The sequence below is a fragment of the Varanus komodoensis genome, unplaced genomic scaffold, assembly GCF_004798865.1.
Source record: "Varanus komodoensis strain SLA01 unplaced genomic scaffold, ASM479886v1 scaffold10, whole genome shotgun sequence".
Lineage (NCBI taxonomy): Eukaryota > Metazoa > Chordata > Lepidosauria > Squamata > Varanidae > Varanus > Varanus komodoensis.
In genome coordinates, this window is record NW_025335269.1 from 13,798,845 (window position 1) to 13,814,188 (window position 15,344).

The 15,344-nt window shown below is 40.0% G+C and overlaps 1 protein-coding gene across 1 annotated transcript in view; it reads right to left on the reverse strand.

Moving 5' to 3' along the window:
- Positions 1-13,065, reverse strand: part of POU6F2 (POU class 6 homeobox 2) — a 322,643-nt gene extending 309,578 nt beyond the window's left edge. Inside the window, exon 1 of the mRNA XM_044419127.1 lies at positions 13,030-13,065. Within this exon, the coding sequence (XP_044275062.1) occupies positions 13,030-13,050 (21 nt within the window). The 5' untranslated portion in view covers positions 13,051-13,065. The remainder of the gene's footprint in view (positions 1-13,029) is intronic.
- Positions 13,066-15,344: the final 2,279 nt, after the last annotated feature.

A 15,344-nucleotide genomic window follows, 5' to 3' on the forward strand; every position in this document is an offset into this window, starting at 1 on the left:
TATTTTGAATGCTTTAAATTTGTTAAATAAAAGCTAAGCATATCTTTCATAAACTCATCCTACTGAAATGCATATTATAAGTGCTAAGCACTATCATTAATTCATGTATATGCACTGAGTCATCTACTTACAAGTGTAAATGTAATAACTGTTGATAAATGTTATGGTGTTTCATTGTGAACATTTATCCAACACTCTGAATGGAAACACTGATAGTCTTATGGCCAAAATATCAGCATATGTGTGTCTTATTAGCTGAGCTGGGGCCCGTATACATAAATCTAGGATTGTGGGACAATTTAGTGCCACAGTCTTATAAGATATGCATAGAGAAAAATTCATTTAAAATGATAAAACTACAAATGAAGGAAAAAGTAAGGATGCCATGATGGGAAAGGGTAAATTATATTAAATGGCTGACTAGCATGATAATTTTTAAGAAAAACAGTTGTTTCATGTAATTCCTTTTTATTATGTAGAATAGTTCTTAATTTATATATTCTGGCTGAAGAAATAAATCTTGAATATTGGCTTTCCTAGCTTTCCTCCCCCTTGAGAACATTCTCTTGATCTTTTGATACAACAGTTAAATAAAACTCTCCTACAGAGCAGCAGTACCAGCCAACAGAGAATCACAGGCAAATATCAATAGCTAATCTGTCATTTCTGAGAAAAAAGCCCTATCACCTAGGTTTCAGTTAGCTATAAAAAACAATGCGACTACAGGTAATTTACCTAAAGCCCTAAAATTCCTAAAATATGTGGAACAACATGACTGCATGCCACCATAAATGCATCTAAAAAGTTCTTCAGAAATCAGAAACTGAATGGTACATTCAGAAAACCATCTTGTCACTGCTGTTTTCATTTTAGAATTGCTAAAAAAATCACTAGAGATTCAAAAGAAGCTCCAAAATACGGCTTAACTGCATATTCATATTAGAAAAGTAGTTGTGCAGATGAATAGAATACTTCTATGTCACATGTTATGAGAACCAAGTCTATTCAAGTATATTAATATTATGCAAATTGCTTAACTGCTTTATTTGTTTAACCTCAGGTAGCTCAGTACTAATCATAATTACCTGAAAGCAATATTATTGATTTCAATGGCAGATTCACAGTTGCCAATCTACATAGATTCCAAGCACAGCATCACAGTTTGTATTTTCGTGGTGACCTAATAGACAGCCCACTTCATTCTAAGCTTTCATATTGCTCTAAAAGTGAAATGAGTAAATATATAGTACACAAGGTCATGTGACTGGTTAGTTACAAGGGCAAATATTAATTTCCAAATGCAAGGCAAAACTGAAATGTCCACTACTGATCAACTTCCAGAACATTTGCAGTAATAGAGTAAAAATGAGGGGAAAGATAAATTGGATATGTAGTGTACACACTAAGTCCACCCTTAGGACCAGTTCACAGGATTACTCAGCAACTGGTTTCAGACATCGTGATAACCCATACTCAAGAACTGAGTGTGCGTTATCACTAAACCATGGGTTGTTATTGAAACCTGGATTATGTTGTCCAAACTGAGCCAAGATAACAAACTATGGGTTCTCCTTATGGGTTGTTCATGGTTAACAATCTGTGACATGTTAGCATAGCTGGGATCAGACAATATGATAACCCACAATTCAGCAACAACTCATGGTTCAATAATAACCCACACTTAACCAATTCTCAGCCACTAGGTATGGGAAATCATGTTGTCTGAACTAGTATTGCTTGCTTGAAAACATTTGTATACCGCTGAATTGTGCCATGGCACCTCTGGGCAGCTCACAGTCATTCTACGTATGCAAGTCACTATCTTTATAATAGGGACCCAGAATGAAAGAACAGAATTGTGACAAAGCTCCACAGAATCCTTTCCTGTAGTGTTCACAGATTTTCTCTCATGCTCAGCCCTGTCTTAAGAAGCAACCCAAGCTGAGAGGAAGTGCACGAATGCTAGAAGAACAAAGGTTGCACCAGCAGCATCCTTCTTCCACATCACATGCAGCACAAACAAAGGCTGTCCCACATGATGCTGTTGGTGCAGCGATTCCTGGGAAACGCCATGCCAACACTGGGCCTGTGCACCAGGGACTTGAACTTATGGCTGTGACAAAGTGGATGGGAGTCCAGAGAGCTGAGCCTAGGGAAACTGATAGATTCCCTCCTCCAAAACAGATGCCTCGTACATCCCTAGTTTGAACCCAATCAATGACCTGGGTCAGCTGACACAACAAGCAACCATGGTTTTGTTTTAATACGTGAATTGCCATGTCATGCAAACAGCCCAGGACACCTTGGCTGGTATGTTGTTCTGATGAACCCACCCTAAAGACCCATGGACTGTTCCGGCAGTCTTGTCACCCATGGTGAGTTGCTGTGCTGCCCACACCTGGACAACATGACTCACTATGGCTGAGCCCCAACTTCCAGTGAGCTGCTTGGTATGACTGGAAAAAATCAACGTGAGTGTGCTGATAGCAACCTCCCAAATGCTGAAGTGGCGCTCGAAGGCTGCTCTCAGGCTTTTCGCAGCACAGAACAACCAGAGTAGACATCATAAGTCACTGGCAGGATGGCCAAAATCCACTTGGCAAGGGGGCACATGCCTGCATGTTGCCCCAGCCAAGGTTGGACGTTCACCTGGCTGCGCTTCAGTGCATGAGCCCAGTTTGCACAATGGGAAATCTCTTCCCATTTCTGACAATGGGAAATCTCTAGCAACCCACAGGCAGCTCACACACATAGCCAACAGAGAGAAGACTTATTCCTCCTTAAGATCTCCCTTGGCATCCTGCCCAGAGGAATGAGAAGGAGCAAAGTACCCAGGAGCAAAGCCTGGGCTTTGTCAGGCTCATCATGGATACTTTGCAGGAATTGACCCACTGTGGCTTATTGCCAGAGCTGCTTGTTGTGTTGTGTGACTCAGCCAGTGTGTAATAGCTCCAGTATATCATAAGCTGCTATGCTTGACCCAGTTCCAGGTCAGAACCAATGCATTGTGGCTGACTTAATGCAAGCACCTTCCATTGGTCTACTGCCTTCTTAAGCTGACTGCACAGCCCCTGACACTGAATGATCATGAGAAGGTTCTCTTGTGTGGTTTACATGTGGAGAAAAATGACATGGTAGAGCCTCGAGATGTTTCAGCAGTTTGCACAACTTCAGATCATAATGCCCTCTTAAAAATTAGCATATCAGATAGAAAGGCTCTAGTGCAGCCTGTTCTCCTCACTGCTAGCTTTCTATTTGCAGGAACTTGCTGGGTTTTAAAAACAAGATGGCTCACTTGCAATCTGAAGTTAAACAGTCAATAATGCATCCCCAGCAACTCGGCCACTTCATTCCTGCCTTATTCTATAGCACATGAGTATCAGGCCTCAGTATTCAGCAGCCCAAAAATAAAATTTAAGGATATTCAACATGTGGAGTGGGATTGCACTTACTGGCCCTACTTCTAAAGACCATACATTGAATGGGCCAGCTGCAGAGTTCCTATATGTGTCCATAAAGGTTATATGCAGTCTAACCTCAGGACAGTGCAAGCATCATAGAGTCAGCTTGAAAGCAACTCATGTTGATCAAGAGTGGGTCCAGGGAACCCAAAGGGACTCCCACCGATGCTTGTTGAACAGCTATGGATTTCTTGTCAGCACAGCACATAATGTTGTCATAAACTAGGGTGACATTAAATAGCTAGATTTCTGGAATATTTCTGATCCCATCCTCATCCATGTGCAGAGGAAATGCTCACCCTCATTTACTCTTTTTATTGCAAATTATAATTTTCATTAGTTTCATTTTCAGCCTGATCAAAACTGTTTTCGTTGAGGGTGTGTTTGTTTAATCTTGTTATAGCTACAGTGTCTATCATTATAAGATAAGAAGCTCGATGTCTTTTCCATGTACTGTACGCAGGAACAGTAGCCCAGGCTGGTATTTAGCTTATCAGGAGAAAATCTAGGAACCACAGAAAGGCACTTGAATGTAAATGTGTAGCCTGAAGATAAACATCTGCACTGCTGAAAGACAGCAGCATGGCCAACAATTTAAAGGTCATATAGCAAGCATTGTGGGGGTTTTTTCCCTTAAAGAGTTAAAATGATGATAATATTTGAACACTGTACATTAAAAAACAGTTTGACCTCCTAATTGGTTTCAATTACCACCAGTTATGCTGAGCACAAAATTAAAAGCTAGGCAGAATAAAAATAAACAAGTGTTCCCGAGACCAATTAGTAAGAAGCACGTTTGCAGAGGGCTACTGTCAGTTTTTGTAATGAGAGAAAAACTATTTACATAGGAAAGCAAATTAGATTTTCAAAAAAACAATCCTCCTATACAAGCAAAAGGCCCAGAGTGAAATACATTCTTTAGCTGGAATCTAGGACAAGGACCAAAGAATTACATAGATTAAATTAACTAGATTTTTTTTTAAATCAACAGAAAATGTTTATATTGCAAATATTACTGCAACATTCCTGCATCTTCTTACAATAATAATTTTGAAGAGGGTACTGTGCAGGAGAATATAAAAAACAGTCTGATTCCAGAGATGCTTCAAAAAGTACAAAAGGTACTCATAATTTCAAAAGTTTTTAGACATGCTATTATTTACTCTGGTGTTGCTGCACTCAAAACTCTGTTCACCATGTATCTGTCTATAAGTATCCTACCAACTTATAATGATACACAAGTAATAAAGGCAGAAACCAGATGCAAACAATGGTTGTTCCACTGAGGTTCAGGGCTAGCTTTAGCATTAAGCAGAATGAGAAAGTTGCTTCAGGAGGCAGCTTGCACATCAAATTACCAGTGATACTTTATTATATTTTCACTGCACTGCAGGGAATACCATAGACTTACTCCTCAAATTTGCTAAAATGTGTTGACCTAACCCTAGCAAACCTGCATAGGAATCTGCCATTTGTTCAATCAGACCTCAGCCCATCAAACCCATATTGTTGATACTGAGTGGCAGAGGCTTTCCAGGATTCCTGGTAGGCGCTTCTACAGTCCTGCCTGGAGATGCTGAGGATCAGACCTGAGATGCACTCCACCCCTGTGCTATGGTCCCTCTTTTACTCAGCTAAAACCCATCTAGATAAGTAATAATATAAGAATAAGTACTAAGCAAAGCATAGCCAAGTCGATGTGCCAAGATAATTTATTACAGTTTTGGAGATATAGCAAGGAGAAGACATAAAGCTACATGTGGCATGCATGAGGTTGCCAAATGATGCACATTCATTAAAAAAAAATCTATGCTATTCCAGTTCCCATAGGTATTATATTGGCTGCGTATACCCCTGTCCAACAAAACAAAACAAAACAAAACAAAACAAAACAAAACAAAACAAAACAAAACCATCCACTAGCTTGCCAAAACTCTGTTTTAAGGGGTGAGAAGTTCTTGCATACTTTCTCAAGCAGCTAGAGTCCTGGGGGGACTGAAAAAGCTCAGTATCTTGAGGATAGGCGGGGCAATAAAAAGAAAGTATGAGGATCTCATTGTAAAGGAGGTATCGGTCTTACCACCCCATCAAAGGTCCATCATCCTTTTGCCTTCCCCTTACTGCTTGCCTTTTCACAACTGTTAAGAGAAAGGAAAGGAAAGGAAACCCTGTTTGGAGCCTCTTGGGTCACTGCCTGAAGTTGAAGCCTGATGGGACTTTGACAGCAGGTACCTCCTGCATTTTCCAGATGAGGCTCCCCATTTCCATGCACCTCTGCAGTTGCGCAAGAGCAGCTAGTTTGAAAAAATATGACAACGTGTGAGAACACTGGGGGACACCGTTTTTTGAAAATTGTCTTCTAACCATTGACAGGCCCTCCAATGTGCCCGTGGGCTGTCTCTGGCTGTCAGACAGAGATCATGAAAGTGGCCATCAAGCCAGAGATGGCAATCTCTAAACAAAAATATATTAAACTGATGAAAAGGCCGCAATGAGTGCAAAGGGGCTCATTATCATAGGGGCAGGAGCAGCATGGTTGGTCCTGCCACAGATTCCCCTTGGATACCTGTGGGAAGACCAAGGGTGAAAGAGGGGGTGGAAGAGATAAACAACCTATAGTGAGCCCATTCATCTGTTGTTCACACTGTGAGTTGTTCAAACAACAACCAAGCCACCACAGCAATTTTGGTATGATCCACAAATGCACCCTGTGGGATACTCTAGCTGTTCGTGGACCTGGCTCCGGGGTGCAAAAACTCTGGGCAACTCCAGTTGTTGTTGGATTTCAACTCCCATTGGCCCAAGCTAGCATGGCAAGTGATTTGAGATAATGGGAGCTGTAGTTCAACAATATCAGGAGAGTTTCAGGTTCTCTATCCCTGCTTTAATTTTTCTGTCTCCAAAGAAAAGTGGGGCAGCAGGATTCTGTCGTGCTATGCACACAGTTGTACACATGCATGCCCAGTGACTTTATTATATATTATACACCAGGACACAGATGCTTACCCTCAATGAAAATGTCAGCCCAGTCTGTGGCAGCTGTGAAAAATGCAGACTGCACATTAGGCACAATTAGGAAAGGAATTCAAAATAAAACTGCCAAAACCATATTTCCCTTATACAAATCTATGGTGTGGCCGCACTGTGTACTGTGTGCTTATCGCACCTTTTTAAAAAAGTAGAGTTGGAAGAAGTGCAGAAAAGGACAACTGAAGTGGTCAAGCATTTGGAGCAATCCCATGAGGAAATTTACAATATCTGGGATTGTTTGTATTAGGAAATAAAGGCAAGTAAGAGGAGATATGACGGAGGTGAACAGAAAGTGGACAGGGTGACATTTTTCTTCCTTTCCCATAATACCAGAACCTGGGGTCAACCCATGAAGATGATTAGTACGATATTTAGGAGAAATAAAAGGAATGTATTGTTGGGCGTTTGTTGCTTCCAGTACTAGGGACAGCCTGTCTGTTGAATGAGGATCTACCCTAGAGCCCTATCTGTTTATCCGGGAGTGTTGTCACAGTATTTATGCAAAACACACTTGGGACACATGCTAATAAATACAATACAGTTTCCACATTTTCTACTGAAATCATGTGTCACCCACAAATGCAACTGTGAGAGAAGTAGGAGTTGGGAAGGTGATTTGTTCAGTGAAGTGGCCCCTTAAGGGTTCCCTTCCCTTTCTCCATTAAGCTATGTGCGGGTTCATTGGTGTGAATTGCCAGCTCCTCCTGTCCCCTTACACAAAATCATGGAGAAGGAGAAGAGGACAGGGAGAGAAGAGCGGGGGGGGGGGGTTATGGTGCTGCTTGATGCCATTCCCCCACTTCCCATGAGGTGTAGCTAGTGGGATCCGCACCGATCATCCTTCACTCAAAACACTTCCCAAGAGCAAGGGCAATTCCTCCCCTGTGCTGAATTTCCTAAGAGTAAGCACCATTGAAGTAACTGTCATTTAGTTCTGAGGAAGCACCATGGAAGAGAATGCCATTTGGTTATGAATAGACATGTGTACTGGCACATTTTCAGCTAGTTCTTTCCTGAGGCAAAGGGATAAAGGAAACAATTGGGAAGGTTTGAAAAGACATTACAAAGTTTGTTTTTTCAAAGCACAGGGGAAGAGAAAGGGAATGCAACAGCTGCATTTACTCTTCATTCAGTTCTTTGGGAAAGTCAGAGAGAGGAAGAGAAGATGCAGGAGGAGGAAGCTGGGAAGATGAGAAAGCAGCCCAGGGCCATTTGGGGTCCTCTCCTTCTCAGAGTTGCTGCGATATGATATGATGCTTCCTCTTGCAGTGACACTTCCCTGAAGCACACCAGACCACTGAGTCAGTGCCTACTTTCTCCGAACAGTAAGGCAAGTTTAACACACATTGCAATACATACTATGAAAAAATGCAACATATTTTTTAAAATCATGATATAACTGGTCTGATGAAATCTAGGATACAGTGGCAGAAATATACAATGGCAATACACAAACATGCAATGGAAAATACAATGGCAAAGAGATTGCGTTGTTGTGAGCATCATATGTAACACCAGTGAGTCCCTAATGTAGATCCCCAGAGTTATTGGGGAACATGTTCATCTTGTCAGTTTCCCACGGGCAGCTTGTTGGTTCCTGTGTAAACAGATCCCCTGGTCAGATCCAGTATGGATCTTATCTCATATCCTTTAGCATGCATCTGGGATATAGGTAAGAATCAGCCTTTTTTTCATACCACTCAGTGCGTTTAGGTTGGCAAGATGACTTCTACCATGCACTAAATGGAGGATCCGATACAAAAGGAATTCCAATGGGATAAGATGGGAAATGTGTGCTAGTTTGTGAATATAGCAGCGGACAGACACTTTAGGAGTACCATCAGTTTACAGGCCTACTCTACCCGTAAAATGGTTCATAATGACCAACTATCACACTGCTTTATTGAGAGGATAATGGAAATAGGCTGCAAAGTACTTTTCAACACTGTATTAAATCAAATTCAAATAAGAGTGTGAAAGAAAAGTCTTCTTTTCTATATTGCAGTTGCTGCTGATTGATCTCTAAGAAGGTGGTATTTACCCTGAAGACTTGCATAAAAGGGAATATTCCATCTGCTTCTCCCATCACTGCAATGCTTTGATACTATGGGGATTTCCCCTTCTTGAGCTAACTTCATCAGTATTGGTTCTCTCATGGCACTGACTTGGTCTGTGATGCTAACAGAGCAATCCTATGGTCCCTAGAAAACCAGGTGATGTGGATCTCCTTCCCACCCTTCTGCCTCCACCAGGTCATACAAACCGCTGTAATCTTGAGAGAATCCCACCTGCTGTGGAAAGGTCTACAGTGGTTCCTTCTCCAAGATTGCAACAGGATTGCTGAAAGGGGACCAGGGAGGGAGAAAAGGAGTTAGGGTTGGTGGGTGGGGAAGGGACAGAGATCTGCTACATCTATGAGTCTTTTATTCCACCCACTGAGAGGGACAGGAGATGCTTTTTTGGATGGGTGAAGGGTTCCTGTCTTGCGGGTTCCTCTGTCTAGAGGATGGCAGTACACTCTAAATGATGTGAACAACCTAAACTGAATATATGGAACAAATATATATGTCGGCGGTTATTAATTACAGGGTTCTTTTAATGTGTATTCTTTGTTCAAAGTTTCTATTAAGTGACAGATAGCAATCATCTTTCACGGCAACACATACTCCACAGCAGTACAGAACTACATAGAGAACTATCAAACCGAAGACTGTAGCATATTCTGCCACAAATGTAGGTAGTAATGTGGAACACAAAAAGACAAAGGACATCTACCTATCCACAATTTATTAATCTCATGAATTAACCTTCTAGAATAATTTCAAACAAGCTGGTAATTGAAATTCAAATCAAAAGCCATATAACCCATATGTGTGTGTGTAGAAATGCATGTGCAGATGTGCACTCTTTCCACAGATATGTAATAATTGCATGTAGAAACAAACACACATGAATGTGCGCATGCACACACCAACACACACTATTATGTCTGTGTGTGTGTGGGGGGGGTGTTTACAGGCTGTTGCTTACTTGATGGGGTCATTTTGCCTAATTCATGTCATCTTTTTCTTTTACCAGCCCATTTAATCTTTTCTGTTCTATTATGTTTACAAAACCCAGCAAACGCAGAAATGCACAGCTAGACTTGGGCCCTGAGGCCTGAGGATCAAGATGGTAGGCTGGCTTTGGTTTCCCAAGGGACAAGAGAGCCAGAAGGGTGATTGGACACAGTGACCTGTCTGCATGAGATGAGACAAAAACAGGAGGGCTGTAATACTGATGAACTAACCTGTCACTCACAAACTCAGGTCTTGGGGGAAGATAGAGGGGGAGGGGAAGAAGTTGCATCTAAGACAGTGACTGAGCAAAGTGGAAAGATAACATAATAATTAAATTAATTAGGTGTCACAGTTAGCAAGAATATGATGGAGCAAGAACCAGGGGAAAAGCTATTTCATCTATTTGAAAAGATTAAAAAAATGAAGAAATAATGAGAAAACAGGTATGGTGGCAGAGAATGTTAGGAAGGTTGCTGCAGCTGTCAAAGATCAGGGTTTGATTCCAAACATTCAAGTTATGAATCAAAATCACAATGAGCAACGATATTCTAAATCTTGACATGCCAGGCAAGGAGGTTGTTCTTCAGAGTACTTGGCTCCTTAATTGCTTGCTGGAAGCATGGAGGGTGGAGGGGGAAACAGAGAGAAGTTACCCAAGCAATTTTGCAATTCCCATCCAGTTTGCACTACTACTCAATTCTATAGTTAGCACTGGAGGTATGTATGCTACCTACTGCCACTTACCTGTGGGACCCACTTCATAAAATTGTGCTGGGGACAGCTACTACCAAGATGAAAAGATCAGGAACTGCCTTTAATTACATGAAGAAGCAGCCTGAGCTAGTGATCCGTGTAATATTAGTCCTTCCACTTGTTTACGTTATTATACTTAAATGTGCAGCTGAATTGCAAATAACTGCTTAGTGCTTCTGCCATAATGACTGCTTGTACTGTCATTTATTGCACACAATTTTGCCATCCTGATGATGTCTGGTCAGATCTCATAATGTGGCAGTTCTGATCATAAGGTAGCAAGTGAACTGTTGTGCACCCAGATGTATTGCTTAGTGATGCATAGCTTTAAAGATAATACTGATTCTTAAAAAGCTTTACAGTCAAAAGTTCATGTAAAATTTGTGACAATAAACTTTTATTTTTTTGGCTACAGAAATTTTGATCTGTAAAAGAAGTGCTTTGTAAAAACAGATACAAAATACTTTGCATTCTTTATTGATTTTCAGTAGTTAAATATGTGCTTGCTTCAGTTGATACCTGTCTTACAGAAGGGAGCCATGTTATTTAATAGTCATTCACTCCTGCTATTAGCTGGGTAATTATAATTCCCATGAAAATTTACATTATTATTTTCATTGATCTGACTAAAATATGACAGTTGTTTTTTCTCACTTGTATGCCTTTAAATGCTAGTAATGTTTTTTCTTCATAACACCAAGGGGAGAACAAAATCTGTACAGCAACAATATATTGTTAACTTTACTTACTATTTAAATTTATTCACATATTTTTAGGAAATCTGAATTAACTAAAGGGCTGCTCTTTCACCTACATGCTTGAAGTGGGTTGTGTAAAAATAAAAATGGGGAAATAGGTTGAACAGGTCTACCAGTTACATATTAAGTTGCACAACAAGTCATAAGATGAGTCACAGTTTTAGTTTTCAGTCATCTCTTACACCTGCTCCCTTTTAAGTGTTTGATTTTAATAACTGGACACAGCTATTTTTCAGAGCAGTTCAGCTAATTCCTATTCCATTAAAACAAAACAGTGCAATATGAAGTACTTTCTCAGCCATTGCTTTCATTTCAAAAGCACACGTGTAAAATAGCTACTTTAAACTTTTGTATATGCTAAGGAAAAAGTTATAATAAAGAAACGCTTGCTGTGTTTGTGAATTACTCTTTATATTTTAATAAAAGCTGCATATATAAACCAGTAAACAAGGATTATGCGGTTGTTTAAATAACAATTAAATGCACCTACTCTTTCCTGGACACATTTCACAATAGAATAATAAAAATCTTTAGTATTTTCATGCTGTTTTAATATGTGCACCCTTTGTTAACTAGATGCTGGCAAACAAAATGGCATTCATATATATAGTGAGTGAGAGAGAGAAAGAATAGGTTGTTGTAAACATGATACCACATATCTAGCATTCTGCATCTCAGATGCATTACTGCAGATTCTGATATTAATAAACCATGTGCTCAGTGAGACTTCTGTGCTTCATTGTAACAAGTTAAAAACACATGCACACACTAAACGATGCCTATTTTCTCCCACCTTTATATCACTATTTAGGAAACATAAATACAGTAGCATCACTTTTAGCAGCATGAAACTCACTGCCTTTGAAACATGAAATACAAACTTTTAAGAATTCATAAATGTCTTTATCTTCAGCAACACACAAGTCAGTACTTAATAGGCAGCTGCTGAGTGCTCACAATTTTGTTGGCAAATCTAAAGAATGCCCCAAGCCCTTCTCTCTCTTTTTACTCCTATTGCAAACTGTCCTCTCTTCTCCGCAGCAGGTCTCTCTCGTCACTTTAGGTTATAATTTGGAGCCAAATGAAAAGAAAATGATTTTTATTTTTCATCTCATGAGGAAACACCAAGCGTAACATCATGTATAAAACACTGATACAGAGAGACTACGTAGACTTCTCAGAAAATAACAAAACCAAATGAAACATCAAGAGAAGGACTCACACTGACCCATTTGGAAGACAAAGACGGCAAAATGGAAAAGCTCTAAAAAGCAGCTTGGGAGGCCTCTGAGAGATGTCCTTCTGGCATTTCATCACAGCAGCCCCAGACCAGTTTCACCTCCCTGGATACAGTGAAGGGAGAACTAAACAGAGCTGTTTATTAGAGCTGTTGTGCTGGATTGCATTAGGAAACACGAGCAGACCACCTGGACCTTTCAGATTGTGGCGGTGTGTTTAATTTGCAAGCTGCCCCTCTGCAGCAGCAGCAAGGACTCGTACATTTACCCAGCTGAAATCACACATTATCTAGGATGGGAAAAAAAGAAAAATCCACATGCCACCTAGCTAAAGAATACAGTCGAGTCACAAAGAATGCAGGAAACAACAACCATAACTCCATATGTAAACATTGCAGGCACTTTTGGATTTTATACACTTCATTTGTTCTACTTGCATGTATTTGAGCCTCAAAAGCAAGGATCGCTTAATAGACACATTTAGCTTAGGCTAAAAAATCTAAATAGGATTTTTAAAAAACAGAATGACATTTTTAACCAGTCATCCCCTGGCCAGATTAATGTGGCCTTTTGCTGCCTTTCCCCCCACTTTCTGCTCCACAGTTGCTGGAAGCTGAAGCTGGGACAGAAAGATGGTACTGTAAATATGAATTATGTGAATCATATGGTTAGACTCTTGTGTGTGGGGGGGGGGGATAAAAGAGGAGTTGAGAAATGGCTGACTCCATACCTGACCAATTACAGCTTGCATGGTCCCCGTGTCCTGCTGAGCTGCAAGATCGCAATCCATCATATGTAGTCTTTGAAACAGAGAATGGGGGTTCTGGCATGCATCTGTCAATCAACTTCTGCACTCCCAACCATCACCAAAAGAAAGAGGGGGAGAGAAAAAAAAGTCAAGCTGCTTCACCAAACAGGATGAAACAGACACGTGACCTTCAGCACTCTCGTGCACACATATATACTTCCATAAAACATATGAATTTTCTGCCAATATGAAAAGACTTTGACAAATACTCAATATCAAATAAATAGGATGAAACAAACAGCTACTCATCCAAGAGAACACACTTGCTGTAATCTGCACCCTCAAGATTCTATACCCTGACAAGTTTGTGGCTTTATTTTTTATTTTTTTTATAAAGGAAACTTTCCCAGGAAAGGGATATGATTTTATTTACACATGCCATGGTCAGAAATGTAACCCTTTGTTTCCTGTTGCTGATTCCCTTTCTGTATCATACTTTGGCTTTCTAAGACTCTTCTGTTAGATTTCTTAGTTTACTGAGAGACATGCTGCATTTTTAGGGGTATAAATACATGCAAAATTATACAATCATGAGAAATAAAATTACTGATTTCAACCATTCATTTTGGATGAGTAGCAATCCTTAAACTGCTAAGAGTTAACTTGAAGTTTTACATGTGAATTGAATTACACCTTCCAGTGACAAACATTTCCTGTCTGAACTGTGATGAGCACTCCACATATAAAATATTCAAACTATGTAAATCCTGCTTGCAGCATGCTTTCCATTTTGAAGGTTTGTGGAGTTTTGGTTCATTCGCTGCTCCACTGAACTGACATAAACTGTTGTTACTTATGATGGCAAACATTACCATTTCTCCCCCCTTAATGGAAGCAGTTTGTTTCACACTTTCACTTTTCCAGGTTAAGATTTGCACAAATGCCTAAGACTGTTTTCTCATCAAAATGTATCATGCATCTGTCTCTAAATCCTAAGTGGCATATTGAGCAACATTTCAGAGTATTGATTCTCGATAAATTATTGCCTGTGATTGCTGATGGCCTGGGTGACATTAATGCAACCCTGTTGCATTTTAGGCACATGAGGATGAATACAATGAATACAATACAGCTGCCCAGCTAATGAACTGTACACCAGTTAATACATTAGGCAGCAGATCCAGATAGCCAATTGACACAAGTTGTGTGTGCATGTTTTCCAATACAAAATCAGTAGAGGGAGCACTGGTGGGGAAATGCCTACTGATTTGGACATCTCAGGGAATGTGGGATTTGTTTACAAGAGCAAGACCTTCAGAAAAACAGAGAAAGATATCAAGTTTATGAAATAACAGGAGATAGGAGTCAGTCCAAGGAACTAGAGTAAGTGGCTCAGTGTACCCAACAAGGTTTTTAGGTTTTATAAACAGCAAATACCCCAAACTACATGGCAAACTTTTTTTCCTTTACTAATGAATATTGGTTGCATTTTTTCAGGGTTGAAGAGCTCATTTTGTAAAACACTTTAAAAACATCTTACCTTTGGTGCCAATATACTTGATTAATTTCTTGTTCTGCTACTTGTTCTGTCCCTCTGCCATACACACAAATAAATGTACCATGTGGGACCCAGGTGACCTTAGGTTCCAATGTTCAGATGATATTCAGTCCTTGGGCATTGTGGCTGACAATCTATCTTTCTAGCAAGTGGGTCTTAAGCTGATACAATCCCACTACCCTTAAGTACCTAATTCCACTACAATTCCACTACCCTTCTCTAACCCACTGTGCACTGGACATGACACATGAACTTGGAGATACACATATTGATGTACAAAAGGGAAAAAATGAGTGACACCAAAAATCTGTGCACAGAGTAAGTAATATTGAAAGCGATTTTGATAATTACAATGGCTAAAACATTGAGGTCATGAGAAGTGCTACAGACTATATTCATGAATTTATTGTTGATTTATTTAATATCCCACCTTTTTTCTTGCAAGGAACTCAAGGCAGTCATCTATGCAAACCTCACACTTCTCCATTGGACTGTGAAGCCAGTGGCAACTGGGACTGGTTGTGTGGCCTGTTTTGTGGAGGAAAAATTTGAGAAATGGTTTTACAAATGTGGAATATCATAAAGAGCTGTATGCAATATATGGAAGTATAGTGCATCCTATCATTCCATGTAATGTTCCATTTAAACAAATAAGTACCACATGAGGGTCTAGGAAAAGAACTGCAAACTAGGATACTATCAGATGAAGTACTGATCTGAGGATACTGTGAACTGCACC